The sequence below is a fragment of the Myripristis murdjan genome, chromosome 6 (assembly GCF_902150065.1).
Source record: "Myripristis murdjan chromosome 6, fMyrMur1.1, whole genome shotgun sequence".
In the NCBI taxonomy this organism is placed as follows: Eukaryota; Metazoa; Chordata; class Actinopteri; order Holocentriformes; family Holocentridae; genus Myripristis; species Myripristis murdjan.
This window is the reverse complement of record NC_043985.1, coordinates 1917508-1942533: the sequence shown is the minus strand read 5'-3', so window position 1 is coordinate 1942533 and position 25026 is coordinate 1917508. Positions and strand designations below refer to the sequence as shown.

Below are 25026 nucleotides of genomic sequence, written 5' to 3'. Positions count from 1 at the left end.
TTCCGGTGCAATTTCTTTATTTGTCAATCAGTATTAAAGCTACGTACGAGTTCAGAGGCCGAAGATGAGCGCAGTGCCAGTCTTTCATGCTGTTATTGAATTTCATTTTCATGTCGCTTCATCTTCGTGACCTGCCTATCCCGTGTGCGAGGGGGTAGGGGTGGGAGTGGGGGGGCTGCTGACGTGCGGTGACGAGCAGAGGGGGGCTGAGGATGATAAAAGGTGATCGAACTCCTCAGCTGGTCCGACCTACCGACAACATCACACCGAGCAACTTCTCCACCGCTCACTTCATCTTCACAGACGGGAAAAGCGTACCAAGTTCCACCAAAGGTAAGTGGAGCCAGCAGTCCTAAGTGCAGCCTGATGGGATGTTGCAACTTGCAGATTTGGGGGGGAAAAAATCTTTGCTGTATTCATTTCCTCAGATGCAGAAGTGCTTTGGAGTTTTCTGCGTGTCACTCATCTTCTGCGCAACTCTAACTGAGACCATCGGGCTGGTCATCGCGGTAAATTGCTATTGATTACTATTTGTAACTTGTATGCAAAGTCTGCATTTTTTCTTAATGTTTCATATGTCCACTAAAGCATACCATGTTTAGGCACACGCATGATATATGATTGAACATTCTGTAAGTGGTGTGTGTAGGTTACATCTATGTGCCACCATTTTATCCAGGCTCAAGCTCCTTACAGTCACTTTATCCACCTTTTGGCTTGCAAGCATTCTGATATTTATCCTGACAGAAATCTTTCTGACGTAAATTCCTAACTGCAGTATTAAACTTTTGTAAATCATGTGATAATTCCTTAAATTAAGGCTTTTATACTGTAAAAGCAATTGTTTTTTTTTTTTTTTCTGTTGATAGTTATTTTACCTTATTTTACTCTCCTTTTTTACTTAACACCACACTATACATACAGGCTAATGACATCTGAGCATTGGTTTGGTTGGTTTAATTTACTGCATTTACAAAGTAATGCGATATATAGTAACAGTAAAATAATAATATGTGCAGCAGCAAAATGATTAAGTGGGGGGATAAAACAAACGCACAATAAAAGATGTGCAAGAGGAGCCACAAGGACTTGATGAATGGGCTTATTAGGCAGTCCTCCTAAACATTCACCTGAAAATCAGTTAGAACAGAAAAGTATATCTAGACAAAGACACCAGAAGGGAGAAAACATTTCGTGTTTGTATGTGTGTCTGTGTGCAGATAGTGATGTGTGCGTAAAGTCCTAAATTTTGAGTGTTCACTCTGAGGAAATAAAGCCTGTAATTGTACCTCTATGACATATTTTTTTTCATTTCAACAAATCTACAAAACTGATTTTATTTCAAGGCTACTCAGCGATAGCCTACAAGTTCAAATCGACCTTCAATTAATAATTCACCTAATTTATTTAGTTAGTTAGGTATTTATGTACACATTTACTGATTATTTCATTGTATTTGGCCTAACAAATGCTGTCTCCTGATACTGAACGTTAACATTTAGTGGAACCAGTACATGCAGTATATGTACCTTATACTGCTTGGGAAGATACAGTCATTGTCCACATTGTTAGGTCCACCTGTACAATCTCATGCAGATCAGTGCAACAGCTCTACCATAAATTCGACCTTTTAAAAAAGTTTATAATGTTCAGTTTTTGTTGACATTATAGACAATGTGTAAATTTAATTTAATGTGTTTATTGCTGAGGTTGTATTTTATAGAGGTCTTGTACTGGACAGCATTATATTGAGAGGTGTTTCTAATTTTTTGTCCTCTCTATTTATACACATGAGGGGGACAGAATAGTAGAAACAGCTCTCAGTAAAATGCAGTGCAGTACAACAGCACCGCTAACTATGAGCTCAATGCCAAACATAGAATTGAATGAACAGCTCTGTTACTGAAAAGAAAACCTGAGCGTGTGCCTAAACATGTTTGGCTTTTCTAGGCATCATAAAGGTAAACTTAATGGCAGAACAGTTGAATTGGATTGTATTAGATTGTACAGGTGGACCTAATAAAGTGGACATTGAGTGTATGCAATAATTAGGCCCGTAGGGGGTACATTTGTGTAGATTGTACCTTGAGGGACAGAAATGGAAACCCACTTTATCCCTGTTTCTGACTGTGTTGTTTGTGTTTTGACATGGTCTGACCATCGCGTTTCCCCGTCCTGGCAGGCTAAGGAGAAACGTGGCTGGACCCTGAACAGTGCAGGCTACCTCTTAGGTCCCCGTAAGTACATACAATGGACAAATTGACTACCATTACACTATACTAGTATTACGCTTTGATTCTAAAGGATGTTTGCCTAATTTCAACACACCTGGAACAGTGGTTTAGAACAGCACATCTAAAAAATAAAAATCTAAAAATCATGCATTGATGTATGACTTTTGGCATATTTTTAGTAGATTTAGACTGATGTATGAGGCTGTATTTGGTTATTTAATCAGTCAGTGTGGTACAGCTTTGACATGATGGATGTGATGCAGGTTGATCGATCAGTGCTACACTGGTTGTCTATCTCAGTGGTTCTGTTCCCCTGGGGTACACTGAAGTACTGCAGGGAGGGTACATGGGATTTTTAAAAAATGTTAATTAAAAAATGTCTCCTGCATAATTCCTAAAATACGTACCCTATGCTATAAAAGTTCAATAAAAAATGTAAATGTAAGTTTGATAAACCACATTTTAGTATTCCCTCCAGGTTTCACGAACATGTCAAATGTGTGTGTTTGTGTTTTAAATCTGCTGTTGTGGTTGCCAAGTGAGGACGTTTGTTCATGACAGTCAAAAAAAAAGTGAGAATGTTGAAATTAAAAGGATTGAACACTTTTAGATTAAACAGCGCTCTTCCAGGTCAGATTCGATGCCTTCATCTGTGCTCATCTAAGACCACCACTTTCAGAATCAGAAGCAGAATCAGAAAACTTAACTGATCCCTGAGGGGAAGTTTTTGCTGAAGCTAGGATTTAAATGGTTGATAGGGGAGGCAGGGCTTAGTTTTAACATTTTTATCAAAATTATTTTCTGTAACTCAGATTAAACAATTGCACAACTACAGTGGGACATGCACGCAGCAAAAGCATCAACAGGGGACAACAGGGAAAAAGTCAGTGACATGGTGCTTTTGGTGGCCAATGGGGTGGCCAGGATTCAGTGTATGAATGTGTCATGTGTCATGGTCACCTCTGGCCACCCCCTTGCTCCACCATTGGAACTTGGATAGGTTGTAACAAAGGAGCTCCTTGTATACCCGACCTCCCTACACATCAATAGGTTTTATCATCTCAGTTTAGAGAAGGGAAAGTTTTAGGTCCCACTCACATTAGGTCCATTTGCCCCGTATTGTGCTAAAGCCAAAATTCCTCCCTCCCCAGTCCCTGGCGTGGCTTGCACTCACATTACGTCATCACGGCGTACGTCATCACACTGAAATACGATACAAGCATGGCCCGACGACATTATAAATCAGTGTAGTTCAGATACATTCATCATGTCTTCCTTTTAACTAAAAGATGTTTTTATTCCTTTTAATCGGACATGGGATGTTTATTTACCTTGACAGTTTCGGAGGTAACTTCCTCCTTCTTCAGAAAGGTCCAACTGACAGCCCGAGCGGCACCTGTCAGATCCGGCAGACCAGACCTGACCGGGTGGCCGCGCACCGTGTGGTGCCGCGGCCGGTGCCGGCCAGCACCAGGTCTGCCGGATCTCCGCACACAGACTGCTGTACTTTCATTATAAACCGACTTTTGCTTATACACGGTTGCAGCAGCACAACGGACAATGACACAGACAACATGGTTGATTATTGATTGCGCAACGCGGCTGTTCGCCAGTAATCACACTGCGGGCATTAAACAATTTTGCAGAGGCAGGAGGAAAGTTGCACGATTTTGCCCGCGTGCTGAGTGCGTGACCGTGCATGTGCTCATGTATGCGCCCGTACCGTGCTGAAGCACACCCCTTCCAACCATGCCAGAGCGGGGGAAGTGTAGCTTACTGTATTCCAGCATGGAACGGAGCGATCACACTGGTCAAAAAATCCGGATTTTAGGGGCAAACGTGCTTGGGCGTGGAACAAACTTGCCAATGTGAGTGGGTCCTTAGTGTCCCACAACGATCTAAATGCTACATCAGAGGCTTTTAGACTATGGAGAGAAATTCTGCTTTTGGCAGGAAAGTTATTAAATCTATTTTATTTTGCCAGCTTCCAAAAAAAAAAAAAAATTGTCAGAAATGACATTTACAGATGTGTTAGTGTTCATTAATGAACATATCCCATCACTAACTCTGACAACATCCAACATAATATTAAGATATTAAGACTGGAGTCTTTCTAGCTGTGCATAATTCTGCATAAATGTGCTCTGTGAAGCATCTGGCCTGTGGTGCTGACTTTTCTGGCTTTGCATTAACACAGAGGGCTCAGTTCATGAGACCATAAACTGCAGCATAGTCACTGTATCTATTGTTCTCCATCAGAACTTACAAACCTGCTGAGGTCCACCACATTTCTCACTGACTGGCAATAATTTGTCACAAATCAAAACAGTCATCGGACAGAAATATAGTAGATGTAAGGTTTGGTATTACGTGGCATTAGATGCAAGGACTTTGCCATAGCTAAGGGTTCAGTGAACTGGTGACCAAAGGCTGGGCCATGAGGAGAATTGCAGGTAGGGGTCATTCAAAGAAAAACTCTGACTGAACCTTTTTTTCCATTCATGTAAATGAACCCAAAGATACTTAGTCACAAAACATGAGACAGAATCAGTAATTCTAAACCTGAGGTGCTGTAATTAGTAAAAAACATCATAAGTATATATTTTTTGGCTTTCACTAAATACCAATACATAAACCTATGTTCTGTAGATTTGTTGAACAGAGCGATAAGCTGTGGAACTGTGATGTATGGACAACATGTAGAGGCAATTCACAGAGGAAACACTGCCCTCAGCAGAGTCACCATCAACAAGCACAGTGGAAAGAAACACATATGTTGATGCACTGCTGGTGAAAAGTGAGATTACATCCACAGTTGTTCATAGCTGCTACCTTATTATGAAATCACAACCTAATACATATATTTGTGAAATCAGTTTAAAACAGTGTAGGACAGAAAAGTTTGTTTCGGCAATGGGGAAAAAAATCCAATAAAAGAGTTATGTGGCACATTCAAAACTGTGCGAACACAAAACTCACATGCTCCCTGTGCTCCTAAAACATTTAAATTTTTGTGCTCACTGGGGTTGAACTTGGCCACTTTCTGCATGATGTCATCTATGAAATACATGATAGGTTTTTTTTTTTTTTTTTTTTGGTTGATTGATTTATATGGTTTAAAAATGTTGGTAAGACCTAACAATAATGGCACATGAATTATGCATACGTTAAAACTTTAATGTATGAATAATGTTGAATTAAGGCATATACTAATGATTAAGTGATCAAGAATTAATGCTGTTCCTACCTGAGCTAACTAGTAATAATTTTGTTATGATGTACTAATTCCTTATGAACTAATAATGTTAATTAATACCATGAATTGATTATTGTTAAGAATGCTAGCTGGGGGAAGTCCACCTCAATGGCAGGTGCATAACGGTTAGCAATTTAAGCAAAACTATCATCCCTGTGTGCTTGGTAGTCATATGTGCATTTTAGCTTCAGGGATTGACACTTTTAAAATGTTTTTAAACCTTCTTTGAGTGGAATAAGGCCATTAATTTTATAGATGTTAGCCTGGGGAAGTCCAACTCACTGGATGTTCCAAGACAAAGTGAACAAAGATGGCCCCTCCAATGTTGTCATGGGAAATAAGGAGAATAAGGTTTATAACATTATGCCCCAAGGATCTGATGTCTATTCCCAGGCATATTTATGTGTCATAAGTTGTTGCAACAAATTTTGACTTAATGCCATTTGGTGCAAAATTTAATCATTTTTGACCACAAAAGAACTGATAAAAATGGTCAAAGATGCCTCCAAAATTGCACATTAGGGCACCAAGACCTCGAGGAACACCACAGAAAAATTCATACTTTGATTTGGTGTCAAAAACATTTGACATTTTGAGATTTCTGTAAGAATGTTTCAGCGATTGCATGGTGAGGAGTGTGTTCTGAAAATGTCTCAGAAACTTGCCCTTATTGTCAGTATACCTAAAAAACCAGACATCCTCTGAGTGCCTCAGGTCTCTAGTTTTCTGGTTGTAAAGTTTGATGAGGCTGTAATTATCCTAGAGGTCACTATAGGTCATTTTATACAGTGACGTCAAGTTGCAAAACATGCTCTCACTACAATAACATGGCTACTATGGGGGCTAACATCATTTAATCTAATGCGATCCAGGGACCCCTGGGGGCCTCTTAAGGGTCCTCCAGGGGGTCCTCAGCAAAATGAGGACTAGTTTAATTTTGACTTTAATATAAAAACAAGAAAACAAGATATATAAAACCAAGAAATCTGATGTCAAGCACTGACCTTATATATATTTTAATAATTAATATAGTTTTTTATAGTTTCATTTTTTTAAATGTCCAGGTAGTTTTTTCTCCAACATTTCTTGTACTTATAATTATTATTTTTATATTAATAATAATTATTAATGTTGTTGCTTTTTTACTCACATGGTGTACATGTATTTTTTTTAAATTACTAATGTTACTAATGTTTTGGCTAATTTGCTAATCGCCTTTTTCCCATCTTTCTGAAACAAAGTGATTTTCCTCAGGTTTCAAAGAGTTAATTCATTAGACAGAAAAATACGTCAGAGTAACTATTTTAACATGTTTTAATCTCACCACTTTGAATGTATTGGACAAGTATGACACCGAGACAGTTCCATAATTAATACAAAGCAAATTATCATTTCATGTCCCTGATTTAATCATTTATATGTGCCTAAACTCATTATTTTTCATACAGTTGAAATATTAACATATGCTTATTTCATGTACCATAACTGTAAAGTGTTACCATGTTGTCTATGTAGCAAGGACTCAAAAATGGCCACATAATGAAATTCATCTCCTTTAAATTGGTGCTGTGTGTAATTTGTCCTCCCCCAAAGCAAATGAACTGAACATGCAGCCATCAGGCACGACACCATCCATCCCTTTTCTTTAGAGACTTAACAGCTAATTTAGTATAATTTCCAGACTGCCTCATTACCTGGAGGACATATTAAGTGAATAGTGGTCATCGAGATGTGTGTGTGTGTGTCTGTGTGTGTGTGTGTGTGTGTGTGTGTGTGTGTGTGTGTGTGAAGCCCAGGTAAAGGTTGCTCCTGCCTCATCCTGTGTTTCAGGTCGTATTGATCACCTAATTCAGATAAAGGATTCTCCCAGTGCCAGAGGCAGAGACGAGCTGGTCACTCAATGTAAGATAGAAACATACGGCCGCTGCAGGGCCTTGCTGTCAGACCAGGAATTGCTCTGTGCAAATGTGCTGCCATTTTACCGCATCCATCATCCATGCATTAGAAATGGTCAGGAGGAATGGCTGTGTCAAAGCGCTTTCCGTCATCACCCTGTCTATCATTCTGCTGCTGTGTGCGCCTATGCATCAAAATGCTGCTTTGCTCTCTGTGCTTTCTGCAAAAAACACTTCATCTCACTCTCCTTTGTGTGTCAGTTGGATATTGCAGGATGTGTGTCTTCATCTAAGAGAGACCAGCTCTGATCCTGTAGTTCTTAGCGATGCAATACAGAGTAAAAATTAGGGAACTGATTCCCTGAAATCTAATTCAAAGTTCTATCTTTACAAAAAGCCCAAATAAATAAATAAACAAATAAATAAATAAATAAATAAAAACAGTAAAACAAAACAAAACAAAAAATTCCCATCAGAGATCATTCAGCACCAATGTTTCCCATAAGCTGATAGTTTGTTGGTCTAGCTCTAATAATTATCACACTGACTAAATAATATTTTGTCAGTTAAGTTTATCTTGCAAGTGCTAAGTGTTGCAAGTGCAAGTGGTTAATAATTATACATGTAGTTTTCTAACTTGTGGCAAATGGTAATTTTGCAAACTGTCTTTTTTAAAATTTTAATTATATAATGTTTTTTTGACAGAAATCATGTTAATTTCAAAGCCTCAATTTTTCAACTGTCTAATGTAACATTGTCTTTCACAATGACAAAACAAGGACAAAACATAACATGTATGAACATAAAAAACATGAAGTTTGTACAGCTGACTATTCTAATACACCAATACTAAAAACAGTGCAGGATATAACAAATTCCTTAAAATAAATGAATGAATTAAATAAAAAACATAAGTGCGTCTGACACTGAGGATAGGATGTTGGTGACAAAGAAAACTGGTTAATTCAGTTTTTCTTATCGCAACAACAATAATTATTATTTCCTAACACCAATATGTATATAAAAAACAAATATATTGATTTCTCGCAACTGTACAGTGCAATAGTGCAACAAAACCAAACTCCTGATGTTGAGGTTATGTGTGCAAAACATGTACAAGTAATCCAACATCTTAAGCACAATCCTGAAAATCAGTCTCTGCTCAGTATCATATGATTTAATTACAGCTACAGAGAAAGAGGGCCACGGAGATAGTTTTTCTCTGAAAGATTTAACAATTAAAATCTGCTGCTTTTGCCACAGGAATATGCAAATAACTGGACTGTCTACAGATTAAAGAATTCTGTTAAAATGAATAAGAAAATATGCACATATTCCAGGGTCAGGAGACTACGGCTCCAGCTCAAGCAGTACTTTAGCTAATGAGGAAGCTGCTTGAATGAGTCAAATAATCTCAGCTACTTAATGTCTCTCCTCTTCAGTTCATGTCACGTCCACTCATACAGCAGAGTGCTATGCTCCTCTTTTAGCAGCTTTGGCCTTGACTTGTGTCTGGCTCCATCATGGGGGTCCACTGTGCAAGTAACATCCGACTACTGTATGTAACAGGGTTGAAAAACACCCTCCTCAAATGATACCTGAAAAAGATTGTTGTGTCAATTAACCGACCTCAGGTCCTTTGCTACATGTCATCCCCTCTCACCCCTGCCTTTCCTGTCTATCTCCACTGTGACTGTCAAATAAAGCAGAAATGCCAAAAAAAAAATCCTTTTTTTTTTTTTTTTTTTTAAAAAAGAGAGAGATAGCACCAGAGATAGCTACTGAGTTTAGTAATGCTCTGAGTAAGAGTTAAAGTAATGAGGTGGATTTGTTTCTACATCCAGGTTACTGTGACACAGTAAATTTTGCCTTCATGACCCTAATCTCTGTTGCTAAACACTATGATTTATACTTAGAGAAGAGTCAAACAGTTTGTCACTAACACAGCCAAAGTCCTGCTATTGTTCATGCTGGTCTGTTGGGAATGCATTGGAACCCTTATTAATGTCATCAGTAACACCTGTGCTTACCCTGCTAATTCCCACTGCTCATTGCTGCCCAGCATGCTGTATTGTGGTGGATAACTGCAGGCAAAACAAGCAAAACAATTCTCAATGTTGCCATTTTTAAAAATACATCTCAGTAAAGCTGAATTGAAGAGTGGGTTGCAACAATGGATAAAAGATCTTAAGTCTTATGTGAGATATATATGTTTGATAGATAGATCAACCGATTTAATACAGTGGCAATAGATCTTTTTCACAGCAACCATTTTGATATGAAATAACAGGGTAAACATAAGTGTTACTGATATTAATTAATATTAATTAGGGCCCCATTCCATAAATGGACCATAGTGACACCTGTAATCATGCTGCTGTTCATGTCAAACATGGCTGCTGTGAAAAATGGCTATAAAATTAGTAAATTAGCACTGACAGTAATGTATAAAGTAACTGGCTAAATGCTGTTTTAAGTGTTGCTGTTTTTTCTATCTAGCTTTTTAAAGCTTTTGAATATTGATACAACATATTGCCCATTAGCAGTTGGATATTGGGCATTAGGACTATTGCCATTCAAAAAAACAACTGTTTGAAATTTAAAGTGATTACCTCCACCAGTGTGTTCCATCGGGGATGCTGTAAATATGCCAGTGGTTTGATAGAAGACATTGTTTGTAGCATTTCAAATTGGTGGTGAGGTCCATGGATGGAGCTCAGAGAGTACAGCGCATGATTCATCGTCATGTTGAAGCATATATGTTTTTATGGCTTGTCTTGTGTGTAAAATGTGCAGTCCTTGCCATTTGAAATTTGTGTTTGCTGTATCCCTTGTATTGGTGCAATCTCTTTTCTATAGCAATTCCATGAACCAAGCCCTGCAGGTGGTCCGTACAAGTTCGGAAATTCAAACCAACAATTACAAATAAAATACCATGCTGAAATAGCCAGCCGAATTTACACCAATGTCCTTTAGCTCTTATGAGCATTAGGCAGAGGTGCACAATGTGTGCACTGTGTATGTATGTGTATGTGTATGTGTGTGTGATGCTTCTGATCCAGTGTGATGTTAAGGAAATATATGTGTATGCATGTTGCACTTAATGTATATGATGTTAGCGTACTTAATCTTAGCACCCACCTATAATGTCCTTCATTTCAATGAATGTTTATTTTAGTCTACTTTTCTTTTAAAGCTGCACTAGGCATGATTCTTATGTAAAATTCATGTGTTTTATCAACCTAAATCACAAAGTGGGGCTGCAATTGAGAAGAGCATCCTATCCTTGCTCCTTTCACTTAAACAGCAGTGACTAGTACCCTATTCTCATAAAGCTGGACCAATTATGTATCTTTTTTCCCTTCATGTCTCTTTGGTTTTCTTTGGTCTAAAACATCACAGTCAAGCTGGGCTGCTAAACAAGAGTATGCTTAGTTTAATTTACTGGCATTATCTTACAGGGTTTCTGTTTGGTGAAGTCGTAATATTTCAAACCCTATCCTCTTGCTGCAATCTGGGACCAATAATATGCAAACTTAACTAGTGCAGCTTTAAATTCTGACTACTTTTCTTTACCAATTGTTTTAAACATTAAAATGGTTTATCAGTAATGGTATTTTATAAATACATAAACTCACTTTCAATTCAAGCATATTAGAGGATTTCCTTCAAAACTCAAAAACGTTTAACATGGAGTCCGAAGATGAAAAATAGCTGAAACTTAATATCTTGTTTTTTTTGTGTACTTGATGCATTGAATTCAAAGTGAACTAAGCTCAGTCCTAGATCCAGTAGCATCAAATGATCAGCTGTCTAGTGTATTTTTCTATAACTGTTCTTTCTGACCAATCTTTATTGTCCAGATGGCATTGACGGACACAGGACACTAGGAGACAAGCCAGGTCTGGCTGGCAAGAGAGACATGGGCCAGGATGAGGACTTCAGAACAGGTCACACACGCACACACACTCACACACATATTTAGAACCACTTTTAAGGACTTGAAAAGTACACTGATTCCAAATCAACACTTGTTTCTATAAACCTAAGACTTTGGTCTGTAGACTGCACTTGTGCCTTGTGTCTTGTTATAGCACTCGGTGGATAACACAAGTCTGGAAAACCTTTCACTTTCATTTGGATAAAGTAACTGCAAAATCAAGACTTCTGAATCATGACAATGTGCTGACAAAATGAAACCATTAAGTGCCTTGGTTTGAAAGCTGTGCAGACTTAGGCCAAGTCCACACTAATCCAGAGAAATCTTTCAACGCTGTTTGAGTCAAATTGTTTTCTGTCCACACTAGCATTTTCAAAAAGTTTTTGAAAAGTTGACCATCCACACCACAACGCAAAAATGCTTCCTTTTCTTTAACAGGCATGTGCAGAACACTTCTTTTAGTTCACCTGCCATGTTGATTGTTTTAGTTCAAGCAAGGATCACATGACTATCATATATTGGAGATCATATGTCACGAAACCTTCTGTTTTCCTCATTTTCACAGGCAAACTAAACAGGTAAACCAAACTGGCATTTTCAAATGTATCCATCTCAGGGAGTGTTTTTGAAAATTTCAGTTTTTGGTGAACCAAAACAGTGTTTTAGTGTGGATAGAAGGGCACTGAGAAATAAAGATTTTATCTGAATTAGTCTGGACTTGGTTGCAGTAGGATCATTTCCAGCTTTGATAACATCAATAAATCTGTTGGAAAACTCAAAGCAACAATTGAATTAATGAATTTTTCCCCATTTGTCTTTCAAATCTTTGTGCTTACTCAAATAGTGGAAAAAAAGCAAATCTGAAAAGGTGTGCACACCTTTGATACCAACCGTTGAGATTATACCAACTACAGTTTGAATGTGCAATACCTCGACAGGTGCCCTGAGAATAGCAGATGAAGATGTCATCCACACCGTCATTGACTTCCTGTCATACCTCAAACTTAAAGGTGAGCTTATCATTTCCCTCTTCACTAATTTCTGTTTGTCCAAAAAACCCAGCAGGTTAACCACACTTTTACAGAAATGATTGTCAGGGGGAGTAGCTAAACAATGGTAATTGAAGGAAAGGTTGCATATGACAATTTCATATAGGTTTTGAAGGCTGACATAGATATTTTGCACCAATACTGAACAATTAAATGTATCAAATTCTGCCATAAGGGATATAAATAAATATTTTTGCAGGAAATATAAATACTTCACGCAAAACTGTACTCCTGTCAGGGTGGAAAAGCCTCTGAAACAGACCATCATGGGAAACAATCCGCTGAAACTGATTAATTTAATTATTTTAGGGTAGTAGTCATTTAATGCAAATGGGGGCGGGAGGAATAAAAACTCAGGCGTTGTTCTGTTCGGTTCACTCCACCCTTGTATGGCAGGGTAGAGTGATGCCCAGCTTCCTGCATAGAGAGGACTTCAGATTCTTACAGTTTCATGATGTTTTCTTCACCCATTGATGACAATAAAATCATTCTCATGAAAAATTACATATTTTGGTTTACCATCCTGTTAATTATACCACACATACTCTGATATTGCTTTCAATTGAAATCAGATGTTCTGTAAATATGAAACGTTGACTGGAAAAACCTTTGACATCAGCCTCCTAGCAGTAATTATAGATAGGCTAATGTGAGATGTTTTGACAGGCTGTGATATCTCCCACCTGGCACCAGAAAAGGAAAAGACAGAGCCACAAATCCAAACTAATGTTGGTGCTGCAAGCTTGAATTCACACTAAAGCAATTAACCATAATTAGGAAATATGAGAAATATGCAGTTTGTTTATGGTTTGTGGATTTAAAAATGGAAATGTAAGTGTATTGACTTGAAAAAAGATGTGCTTTAATTGGTTTTTGGATTACATTGTTGAGATGTAAAGCTACAGTGAAGAAACTGATAACATTTTCAACACAGTCAAAAACCATGACGACACAATCTAGGAAAAGAAAGCCTGGGTTGAAAATAACAGGAGTTATCCTTTAAGTTATGATTGGATAATAAATATACAAAAACAGGTGTTCAGCTTTTGACAGAGGGAGGGAGAGAGAGAGAGAGAGAGAGAGAGAGAGAGAGAGAGAGAGAGAGAGAGAGAGAGAGAGACTTTTGATGTTCTTTAATGAACAGTCAGCTCATAAAACAAATTATCTACATACCTACTAAAAACAGCCTAGAAATACAACAAACATCTCACAAACCACCATATCCACACTCTCACACACGCATATAGACCAGCCACTACCATCAGAAGCTCGCCACCATCCCCACATACCTTTCAGTATTACATATGGTTGCATATACAGTACAGGCCAAAAGTTTGGACACACCTTCTCATTCAATGCGTTTTCTTTATTTTCATGACTATTTACTTTGTAGATTCTCATTGAAGGAATCAAAACTATGAATGAACACATGTGGAGTTATGTACTTAACAAAAAAAGGTGAAATAACTGAAAACATGTTTTATATTCTAGTTTCTTCAAAATAGCCACCCTTTGCTCTGATTACTGCTTTGCACACTCTTGGCATTCTCTCCATGAGCTTCAAGAGGTAGTCACCTGAAATGGTGATTTCCACTGGTCTAATGTCCATTCCTTGTGTTTCTTGGCCCAAACAAATCTCTTCTGCTTGTTGCCTCTCCTTAGCAGTGGTTTCCTAGCAGCTATTTGACCATGAAGGCCTGATTGGCGCAGTCTCCTCTTAACAGTTGTTCTAGAGATGGGTCTGCTGCTAGAACTCTGTGTGGCATTTATCTGGTCTCTGATCTGAGCTGCTGTTAACTTGTGATTTCTGAGGCTGGTGACTCGGATGAACTTGTCCTCAGAAGCAGAGGTGACTCTTGGTCTTCCTTTCCTGGGTCGGTCCTCATGTGTGCCAGTTTCGTTGTAGCGCTTGATGGTTTTTGCGTCTCCACTTGGGGACACATTTAAAGTTTTTGCAATTTTCCGGACTGACTGACCTTCATTTCTTAAAGTAATGATGGCCACTCGTTTTTCTTTAGTTAGCTGATTGGTTCTTGCCATAATATGAATTTTAACAGTTGTCCAATAGGGCTGTCGGCTGTGTAGTAACCTGACTTCTGCACAACACAACTGATGGTCCCAACCCCATTGATAAAGCAAGAAATTCCACTAATTAACCCTGATAAGGCACACCTGTGAAGTGAAAACCATTTCAGGTGACTACCTCTTGAAGCTCATCGAGAGAATGCCAAGAGTGTGCAAAGCAGTAATCAGAGCAAAGGGTGGCTATTTTGAAGAAACTAGAATATAAAACATGTTTTCAGTTATTTCACCTTTTTTTTGTTAAGTGTTCATTCATAGTTTTGATTCCTTCAGTGAGAATCTACAATGTAAATAGTCATGAAAATAAAGAAAACACACTGAATGAGAAGGTGTGTCCAAACTTTTGGCCTGTACTGTATATAGATCGCAACAACCATTACAAACATACAGTAGAGCCCTGCTTCCAAACAAAACACAAAACAGCTCCCCCTAAACACCAGACATGTTCAAAGCCCACAGGATTACTGACCCAGCAGTAACACCCATATTCTGCTCTCAGGTGTGCAGTGACAAGTGCCCTGAATAGGGTCACTGGATCCACACACCCACTCCCTTTCACCTCATTCCTTGTAAGCCATGTGGCGACCTTAGCTTGGCCAAACAAAAAATTGACAACTCTACACTTTGCCCTGTTCAACAGCAGCACAAACAATAGTGTGACATGATTATATTCAGTAAAAACATGAAAAAACATATTCAGGTATTTTACAAAAAGGGCAAACAACCCCTACATTAAGATCCACCCTATAGAAAAAACCATTAGTGACCAAAGCTGCCCGAGCCACCCTCCACTGCAAAACCCCTCCACCTGAACCCCACCAGCCTCCCCATTCCTAGAGTGTCAAAGGTAAGAAGTCTCTCTTTCTGTCATTCTGTCTGGTGGCATCTCTGCTAAGAAGCCACTCGGAAGATTAAGGGCCACCAAACTGCCAAAGTTGTCAATTATTAGAACCCTCCCTCTGTAAGATAGCTGTGTAAGTAGCTACTTCCATTTGCCTAACCTTGCGCTGATTCTCTGCTGGATCTGTTACCAGTTTTTACAGACAATGCCCTCTGAGCACAATTATTCCCCCAAAACCTGGAGCCCCACATGACTCTACCTAAGGCACAAATGTCAAACTGAAGACCTGTAGACCAGATCAGGTTACAAGATGACTTTTGATTTTCTATGAATACTGGCTCGGCTCCATATTGCCCAAAATGTGGATACTACAATCTCAACATGCACTGCGACATCCTGCACTGTTAGCACTACAACCACCTGCCGGCCCCGCCCGCTTCTACCCTGATGGGTTCATCAACAGCCCAGCAGATCACCTGCATCAAGAAAATTACTGGCTAGTTTTTGTTTTTTTTTTTGAATTTTATAATCCCAAGTCAACTTGATTATATTTTGACTATAGTTTGACTTTCCAAATACTCTTGTGTATTTTGACCAAATGTGGTTGAACATGAAAATATTAGTTTTATTTCTAGTTGGATTTCATGCCCGTGATGTGGGGCAGGCTTGCAGATACAATAAGTTATGCCAGAAAAAAGGAATGATGCAGATGACTCTTCATGTCACTTTAGTTTGGTTTTAGATATCCTTGTTTTGTTTTATACAAAGACTTTTTGGGGAGGAATGCTTCATGTAAAGTTAAGTTTTGTGTATGAATCATTATTTTCTCACACAGGACATATTTTGATCAAAAGAGTGATCAATTTGGTCAGAAGCGTTAAATGTAGGCCCCATTTGAAAAAACAATGATTGTTACATCCCTACTTTTTATCTTTACAAAGGACCTCTGACGCTACAAAATCCTTGTGTGTTTATGTGTGTGTGTCTCTTTGTGTGGTTGCAGAGATGGGAGCCCTGGACAGCCTTCCTTCCTCTCTGACATCAGAAGAACTAGCCAATCCCTAATCCATCTGCCTCTCTACCCAAGTACCTGTTTCTGCTCTCTGGGCCCACAATGCCCAAAATATCACCTTACTATAGCTCCATTCCAACTCAAAGGCTGGATTTACCCTGGTACCAAAGATCTGATTCTTTCTTTCTTCGCGACAGAGGTCCAACCTCATCGCAGTTGTGCATACTGGGAAAAACCACACAGAACCTGGTTTTTCAGATCTTTCTGCTCATGTGTAAATACAACCTTAGATCCACTGTAGGTCAATGGAACTCAGTGTGAAGATGGCATTGGGAAACATGTGACATATTTCAATGTGTAGTGACTGTGGGTGGCTCTGGATAACAGAGGCTGCAGCATTCTGTTCAAAAACACTCATACTGTATTATCATCTTATTGTTCTATCATCTGATATGGGAGAAAGTTGTGAAATAAACTGACAAATGGCACTGGACTTGAATTTATTTCTTCATTCAGTCAAATACAGAATATGTATCAGCAGCATTTAAGAATTTCTCACTTTACAGCAAAGTTACCAGACCATGTTTGCTCAGTGCATTACACTCCTATTACACTCCATTTAATACATTTAATGAGTACTTTTAAAAATGACAATAATGGGCAATAGTGAAGATGTGAGGGAAATTGTATAACCTCCTTGACTTTTTAGTGCCAGATATCTCACGTCATCTTACCACTATAATTAGCAGTGTTGATGGTAACGTCACTTTGTAACATGTTGGAGCACTCAGGTTACTTGTGGGAACTATTCCTATTGTTATTTTTCATTTTCACACATTGTCTGATACGTTGTTAGAGGGAAAAAAATTCAAAACATGAAAATAAGTGAACATGCTTTTGAGACACCTAAGTGCATACCAAAGAAAAAACACTGTTGGATGAAATACAAAATATTAGCTCCCAGTGGATGATTGTTTACATAACAACACTGTACATGATCAGTCACTACTATAAAGCAAAAATGAGGAACATTACGTAAAAAGCAAAAGGAGTTAAAGATCAACATAAGTTTAAAGGTATTAATAATAACAATAATAATATATTATTGTTATTATTTTACAGAACTAAAGCTACATGCACAGATCATGGTCAAAAAGGCACAAAGCAAAATGTGAAAATAAGTGATTTTTTCTTTTTAAATAACATGAGACTGGCTGGGCATTTTTAAAAACACTGCACTGCAATTCAAAAGAATGATGGGCAAAAACCATGTTGCTACAGTAGGGAACACAACTAAACCAGAACAAGTGAGTCATAAGAGAGAGTAACTAACTTCCAACTAGTTTCTTTTAAGGTACCTTATAAATTAAGTAAGTACTGTTGCTACTAAAATAACATCAACAATACCACTGATGGACAGACTAACAGACAGATTATCTAAATTTGACTCCAGGAAACCGACTTTCTTTGTGGTTTATAAAAATGACTGTGTGTAGAATTCATCTGAACAAAAGTTTACAAAGGGCAGTGGTTCTCAACCTCTTTGGTGTCATGGACCCCCAAATGAATAGACTTTAGGCTGCATTTGACAAGGTGCAGCCTCAGGGATCCCCATCTGATAAGACTTAATTATTCTATAGCTGTCTGCCAGAGGTGTAACGGTTCAATAAAATCATAGTTTGGTCTGTATTGCAGTTTTTGGGTCACAATTTCGTCTTCATTTCGTTTTTTTTTTTTTGTACATTAGGGAGAAAAAACAATACAGTTTCCAATGTTCTCTGTATTTTGTCTTATTTGCTGAAATACTTTTTTTCCATTCAGAGATTTTGGGATAACAATATGAAACTAACAAATATTCTTTATAATGTAAAAGTCTACATAGACAATTTAAAACAAACATGAAAATACTTTTAACATATTAATTAATTTATCAATTTATGGTTGTATGGCTTTCAGACAGTAGATATATTGTTCAGATTGCACTTTGTAGGGTGTATTGTGTATTGAACAGTTTCATTTTTCATAGTTTGGTTAAACCCCTACTATCTATACTGTAGATTGGCAGATTAACAGTGAAGTGTGTGAAACCTACAAACATACACATTCTTGCAGCCTACATTCTCTCATTGGGCCTCTAATCAATGACTCCTAGTGATTATAAATTGTAAAATATTTGGTACACCTACATGATTTGTAAAATTCTTTAAATTTAAAATGTGGGTAAACTGTAGTAAACATGTCCAAATTTTTAAAATCACTGCTATGGTCCTTTACATATTTCATACTTTTTTGGGCTCTCATTGTGATTTACTTTATAACCACTTTGGATTTGCTGATGTTAATATGCCATCAGCAAAAAGAGTTGCTTTAAAGCCATCGTTACCACTACAAATGCCAACTACTTTCTTGTGAGATATGTAATACAAACAAGGGGTTTGAAAGCCAGAATAAATACAGCTGTTGATGCTGGACAGCCCTGCCATGTAGAGTGATCCAGATGGAACAGTTTAGACCTGATACCATTTGTTTTAACAGTTGCCACTGTTTCATGATGTGGTGGCTTTTTCCATCTCATGATAACAGGTCTAAGCCCATATTTAGAAAGTGTGGAAAACAAACATCGCCATTCTATTCTATTGAAGGCTTTCTCGCCATCCAATAATACTGCTATCGCTAGCTGCTGATTAGTTTCCGCCCTTGCTGTATTTACAGATCTAAGCAAATGGGAAAATGAATTTGAATGACAAAATGGAGTGGTGTATGATCCTTCATCTTCTTTACCTTGTCACCTAATGTGAGTGCTTTCCCAATGGGGTGGTGAGCATTTAGTCAAGACTAGTCATTTTGTCTGAAGGGCTCTCATGGGGAAAGGTTTAAACCTTCTGGTAGACTGGCCAAGGTATGAATTACTATAAGCCACACACACGCTGTCTACCTGTATTACCATGTGGTAGCTTCTTCTCCATTTAATGCATCTTGCTCTTATGTATAGGTTGTGTTTGCATATAGAAAAACAATCAGATTTTCTCAATTATCACAATCATTTTGCCAAGTGGTTGGCAGGTTGGTATACTGGTGTTGATTTAAAGCCCTGTTTACTCCAACAATGCAATAGTTTCTTCACCAAAGTTGCTCTTGTTGTTATCTCTGCAACTTGTGGTCCTTGAAGCAAATCGCTCCCTCACTTGTTCACCGTTAATCTTAGTTATCTGACCCCTTGTGGCCATTAGGAAGAATGGCAATGTCTGCAGACAACACACTAAAGCAGAACCATTCATTTGCCCCCCCTCTGCATTTCTGCTTAACTGTGTATGGTGATTCATATTTAGGGCACTTTGTGTTCATGTTGCTTATGAACAGACAGTTGATTCTCTTTCTCACTATGTTTGTTTGGTTATTTATTTATTGGTTGGTTGGCTGGATGTATTATGCTTTACCATGGTAAGTCTTTTCCAGAGTAGTCCTTGAATCCTCCATGGTCCTTGTCTGTGAGATTGGTGATGACAGCAAGCATGTTAGAGACACTCTCTTCCACTGTCAAATCAGCCTGAGACAGAAGGAGAGATATACTTATAGTAAGTGTGTGATCCAGTAACAAAGGAATTACAGCGTCCCAGCTACAACTGTGCACATTGCAGCAGTTTAAATACCCAATAAGAACGTTTTTGTTCAATTATGGTTATACACAAAGCAAGTCATATAAAATACCCTTGGCTAACAAATTGGCAGATAGAAAACAGTGAATTTGGACAGACTGGCTTGAAAGAAGTACCTTGCACAATAAGTTTAAAGCTGCACTACACAATTCTCACATTTGTGGCCCCAAATGGCAGTAAGAATTCATAATCTTGATTCGAACCCTTAAATGCCTGAAATCCTAGAAGAGGATATCTGTGAAAATTAGTAAAAAATACTTTCATTTGGACGAATAAGGTGAATACAGCATCTCAGTAAGCAGGGATAGGCCACTCTTCTGATACATCCTCAAACTTTTTCTTGATTTCATTTTCATTAATTTCTAAAACCATTCATAGATTAACAGCTGACAAATTTTGTTCTAAGCATTATCTAATTGTGTCAAAATTCTGACGTTAACAGGTAACAATAACTGGAATTTAATAAATCACTGTTGGAAGTCAAGGTTTATATCTTGATAAATCAATTTATTTTATGTTTCTGACCTCATGATCAACACGCCATTTTAAACAATGTTAGCCCGGGGGAAGTCCACCTAAATGGCAGGACGCTAACAGTTAGCATTTGGAGTATCCAGGCAGTATCCTGCATTCAGTAGCAATGAGAGGAAGACAGCACCACTTCTGTCCTACATAACAGCTAGGGGGGAAGTGAAATAATATCACATTTTTCTCTATCCCATTTTTCGAAATGGGTGAACTATCCCTTTAAGGGAAAAGATGGCAAAGGACAGAATACATACATTAGGCCCTCCCATATCAGTCTTGACCCAACCAGGATGCAGAGAAATACAGAGGATTCCATTTGACCCCAGGTCAGCCGCTAGACACCTTGTCACCATGTTCAATGCTGCCTACACACATGGGGAAGCAATAATAAATGAGATGCAAATGACAATACAGAATAAATAAATAACATACTGACCCCTACATATACACACCATTAGTTTTTACAAACACAAATCTAACCTGAATGTTATACTGTATTACAAAACCACTGTACTAGAGCAAAAAGGTGGATAATCTATGGATTGCTCTTCAGCCCACATACTTTAGTGATATAAACTTCACTACAACCCAAAAAGTTCGTCTCATGTTGCATTCATCTTTTACTGGAATAACTATCTTAACAACTTGACAGTTTAAAGTAATTACTAGGCAGCTTTCATATGCTGAAACTCCTTTGAGGCCATCAAGATACTTTAAGCTTTCAATAGCCTTTAGTTGCTCCTGTTGCTCATTTCTACCATCTTTCCTGAATGATGTCAATGCAACATGAGATATAATACTTGATGCCTATTGGCCAGCGCAGCTGGTATCTGGCTGTGTTCTGACCTTGGAGGTGCGGTAGGCATAGCTCTTAAATGTTGCACTGTCACCCCAGTTAGACTGAATGGAGCCAAGGATGGAGGACATATTGATGACTGCTGCTCTGTGGATGCCCATCCCAGAAGACTGAGCAGCTGCAGCTTGGAGCAAAGGCAAGAAGGCCTGAAAACAAGAACAACAAATAAAATTACAGTACAGTATCGATATGGAAACTAGAAAGATGGCAATCAGTAGGGTGCATACCTCCGCCAATGCTATTTTCTCAAAATCTGCCATTTCCACATCAGAGTTCCCCCATCCAACTCTAATAGCAGAGGTAAAAATATCTACTTTTTCCAAATGGGTGGACTCTCCCTTTAAACAACCAAAATCACAATACAATTCTCAAACTGCAGATATACAAGAACCCCCAGGCTCGTAAGTGATTAGCAGATCAGTTGGTGAGACGTGACCTGTACAATTTGAAGTTCAGATTGAGGGGCCTAGTCATGTTAAATGTGAAAAGTAAAATTTAGATGCTGAATATATGATCTGCAGAATGTAGGCGTACCTTTGTGACAAAGAGTGGTGCAACCGTGTTGCTCTGGAAGGTCTTCATCATGGCGTCTACAGAAACAGTATTTATATCAGTAGAGATGTTGATAGCGGCATTATTGATCAGACAGTTCAGACCCTCGGAACCCACAATGGATCGGACCTCCTCCATGGCTGAGCTGACACTGTGCTCGCTTACCACATCTGGACAAATAAAGGATTACATTGGGAAAAAAAAGGAGAATATCAAGCAACACTTGTATATACTCAACATAGGCTTGAGGAAACATGTATGTAAAGTCTCTGAATTTATATATTCTGCCAGGAGTAACACTGTGTAGCGAATACAACAAAATAGATCACATACTCCTCCCTGATACTATGCATGGCTAGAGTAATATGTGAGGTTCATAGTGTCCTTTCATTACAAACCATTTCTGCCTTAGTCATATTGTCTGATAAAACTATATATGCAGTTTACAAAGCAGTTTTTTTTTTTTTTTTTTTAGAAAGGATGAACTTTAAGCAGACTTGGTGACTATGTGATCTGTTACTACTACTACACCTGTGACAAAAAATAATACAGGCAGAATTAACATATGAACTCACCTAGTGGTACAATATGAACACCTGGGTAGGTTTTGGAGAGCTCTTGCAGATCCTAAAATAAAAAAAGGTAATTAAAAATGAAAAGCACAGGGCTATGTGAGTTTCTACATTGAGTATTATATCAGATATGTGACACTGTAGTTATTTCACTTGCTCCCACTGCACCAATTCACTTGGCTTTTGTTTGTGTGAAAAACAACGCCCAAGAACATTTGAAGGCAGTTTACAAATGTAGAGCAAAAGGAGAGAGCAGTAAGGAGGCATGACACATCCCTGGTGTTATAATTGGTATTTGAGATAACAGACAACCGGTTTTTACATCTTGGCTAACAGCGGTTGTGGATAATGACAAAACCCATGGGTTATAATGGGAATCGGTATAAGCCGCCTACATGGTGTAATCTAGCCCCGACATTCCCTTTCTTCTCTTGAAGTAAGTTAGAACGCTGCTTGTTTTATTGAGTGTATGCCGATGTAAATAGTTGGTATTATGGAATCAATAATGATCTTTGTTCATGTTTTTCGAGGTGCGCACCTTTGCCAGTAAACAGGACAACTTTAAATTGCGAGATTTTTCAACAGGGTTTCGTGCAAAAAGTTTGAGCACGGGAAAGGACGTCACATACATTATCCTGATTCCTGGCTATGTTAGCGTTGTACATACACGAATTCTGCTCCTAATATATACTGAACTGAAAGACATATATAGTGACTCTGACAGCGGTTATGTACAGACCCAGAGAACATTGAAAAACAACCAACATGTGTTTGATTACCATTGAGGCAGTCGGGTTACGAGCTGTCGCTATAATAGTAGCAGGTCTGTCGCTGCTTTTAGCCAAGTTTTTCACCATTTGTAGTCCTAAGCCTCTGCTCGACCCTGTTATTAGCACGGACTTACATTTACCGAAAGAGACACTCATATTTATTTCTTCGGCGTTATGCTACAAACTCAAAAACCTTGTTTCCTACGCTGTTAAAGGCTAGTTTGAGAGTCTCGACCAACACGCTAGGACGGATCGGTGGTGCCTTCACTGCTCTTCGTAAAGTTTCAAGATTGCGAATGTCAGTGGGTGCACGTCCAGTGGGTTTGATTGGAGATAATCTAATTAGTCTGATTTATTCGGTACAAATAAATGTGCGTGACGGATAAAAACTAAAACAAATCGGAAATTTTGTATGGAAACATAACACGATATCTGTAATTTAGACGGAAATTCATAACACCATCGCATAAACTATAGGACACACCACCTCACTTTTACCTGCTGACAGTTCCCCATGTCCATGTATTCTGTCCCGTACGCGTCACATTTCACAAACTTGAGTATCATAGGAACTTCACCTTCGTATTTGTTATTTTGTTAGGTTGTTCACGTGTATTGATCCCAAATACGGTGTTTGTGATAGCACGTGAAGGCACCGATCATTGTCTACTTCGTAACAGCAGTTAAACCGGTTTACTTTAGTGGGCTTACCCCACAGCGCTGTCTACAGGATGGGAAGAGGGTCAGCAACCGGCGAAAATACGGACTGAGTTAGTTTAGATTCTGTAGTATACGATTGTTCTACGGGATATAGAAACAAAGGCCTGTTTCACTTGACTGACAGTGTGTAATTGTATGTATGTATGTATGTATGTATGTATGTATGTATGTATGTATGTATGCCTTAGCCCCCCTCAGAGAGCTGCCCGACTGTCTTGCCTCACTTTTATGTGACGCCATCGAGCTCAGCGGAGACCTAGGCGGGAAGCTCGCAAACTCAAACCCATCCATCCTCAGGTCAGTTAGAGCAAAGAAGTCATTTGTGACTGTCAGGTAAAGCTGCGTCAAGAAAGTTAGCCCCGATAGCCAAAATATAATAAATGAATAGATCGATTTGTGTTATTTCTGTAATGCAACCCAGTCTGGCGTAACACTTGCTGCTATTGTAAAAACGCTTGTCTTGGGTTGGCTAATGATTAACGGCTACTCCTCCTCAATTTAAATAGCAGCTACCCTTAAAGGGTTGGATAAAATCTAATTTGTCCTTTTATAAGAAACGATGTTCCACCAAACATTACAATCTATCTAACAGTTAATTAACTAGATGAGTAGCATAACTGCTATTCAACTAGCTGCTTCACTAGCTAGCAATGACACTTGCTAATTTAGATAGCTTGCTCTTCCTAGGTAACTTTAAAGCTTTGACTGTCTTCGATTATAAAGTGTAAAATAATTATAACCTTTGTTTATGTGACTAAGGCCTTAACTCTAAGCTATCATGTTTTTTGTGCCAGTCTTTCCAAATAGTTTTTAAAGTTAGTCATTTTACTTTTACTTGGGTATGTTTTTGCTAAAGTCTTACACTTAGCTACTGTAGTTTGTACTATTACTATTACCTTGTACCCTTGTCCTTCTAGAAGTACATGGAAAAGATTGCATCTAACAAAGTTACTGTTTAAAAAGAGAAACTTAGTAACTTTTACTCTTGAGTACATTTCAAATGAAGTACTTTTTACTTTCCATAAGTAGATATTCACCACAGTACTTTTGCTTCAAAGTAAAG

The 25026-nt window shown here is 38.3% G+C and overlaps 2 protein-coding genes across 4 annotated transcripts; one reads left to right on the top strand and one right to left on the bottom strand.

Annotated features, from left to right (window-relative positions):
* The first annotated feature begins 255 nt into the window (after positions 1-255).
* On the top strand, positions 256-16795 carry gal (galanin/GMAP prepropeptide). The gene is made up of 6 exons (XM_030054219.1): positions 256-333; positions 429-509; positions 2183-2237; positions 11249-11335; positions 12264-12335; positions 16301-16795. Exons 2-6 carry the CDS (start codon positions 429-431, stop codon positions 16360-16362), a joined length of 357 nt encoding a protein of 118 aa, XP_029910079.1. The 5' UTR covers positions 256-333; the 3' UTR covers positions 16363-16795.
* LOC115360986 (C-factor) lies at positions 16795-23872 on the bottom strand. Of its 3 annotated transcripts, none has more exons than XM_030054216.1 (6): positions 23742-23872; positions 22477-22528; positions 21884-22071; positions 21340-21495; positions 20748-20858; positions 16795-19856 (listed from the first exon to the last, which is right to left on the bottom strand). In XM_030054216.1, the coding sequence occupies exons 1-6, from the start codon at positions 23808-23810 to the stop codon at positions 19743-19745; spliced, it is 690 nt and encodes a 229-aa protein (XP_029910076.1). In that variant the 5' UTR covers positions 23811-23872; the 3' UTR covers positions 16795-19742. The 3 variants fall into 3 exon arrangements, with proteins under 3 accessions (XP_029910076.1, XP_029910077.1, XP_029910075.1); XM_030054217.1 differs by lacking the exon at positions 23742-23872 and adding an exon at positions 23253-23544 and having other exon boundaries at positions 21884-21939; XM_030054215.1 differs by lacking the exon at positions 23742-23872 and adding an exon at positions 23253-23543.
* Between the last annotated feature and the right edge of the window lie 1154 nt (positions 23873-25026).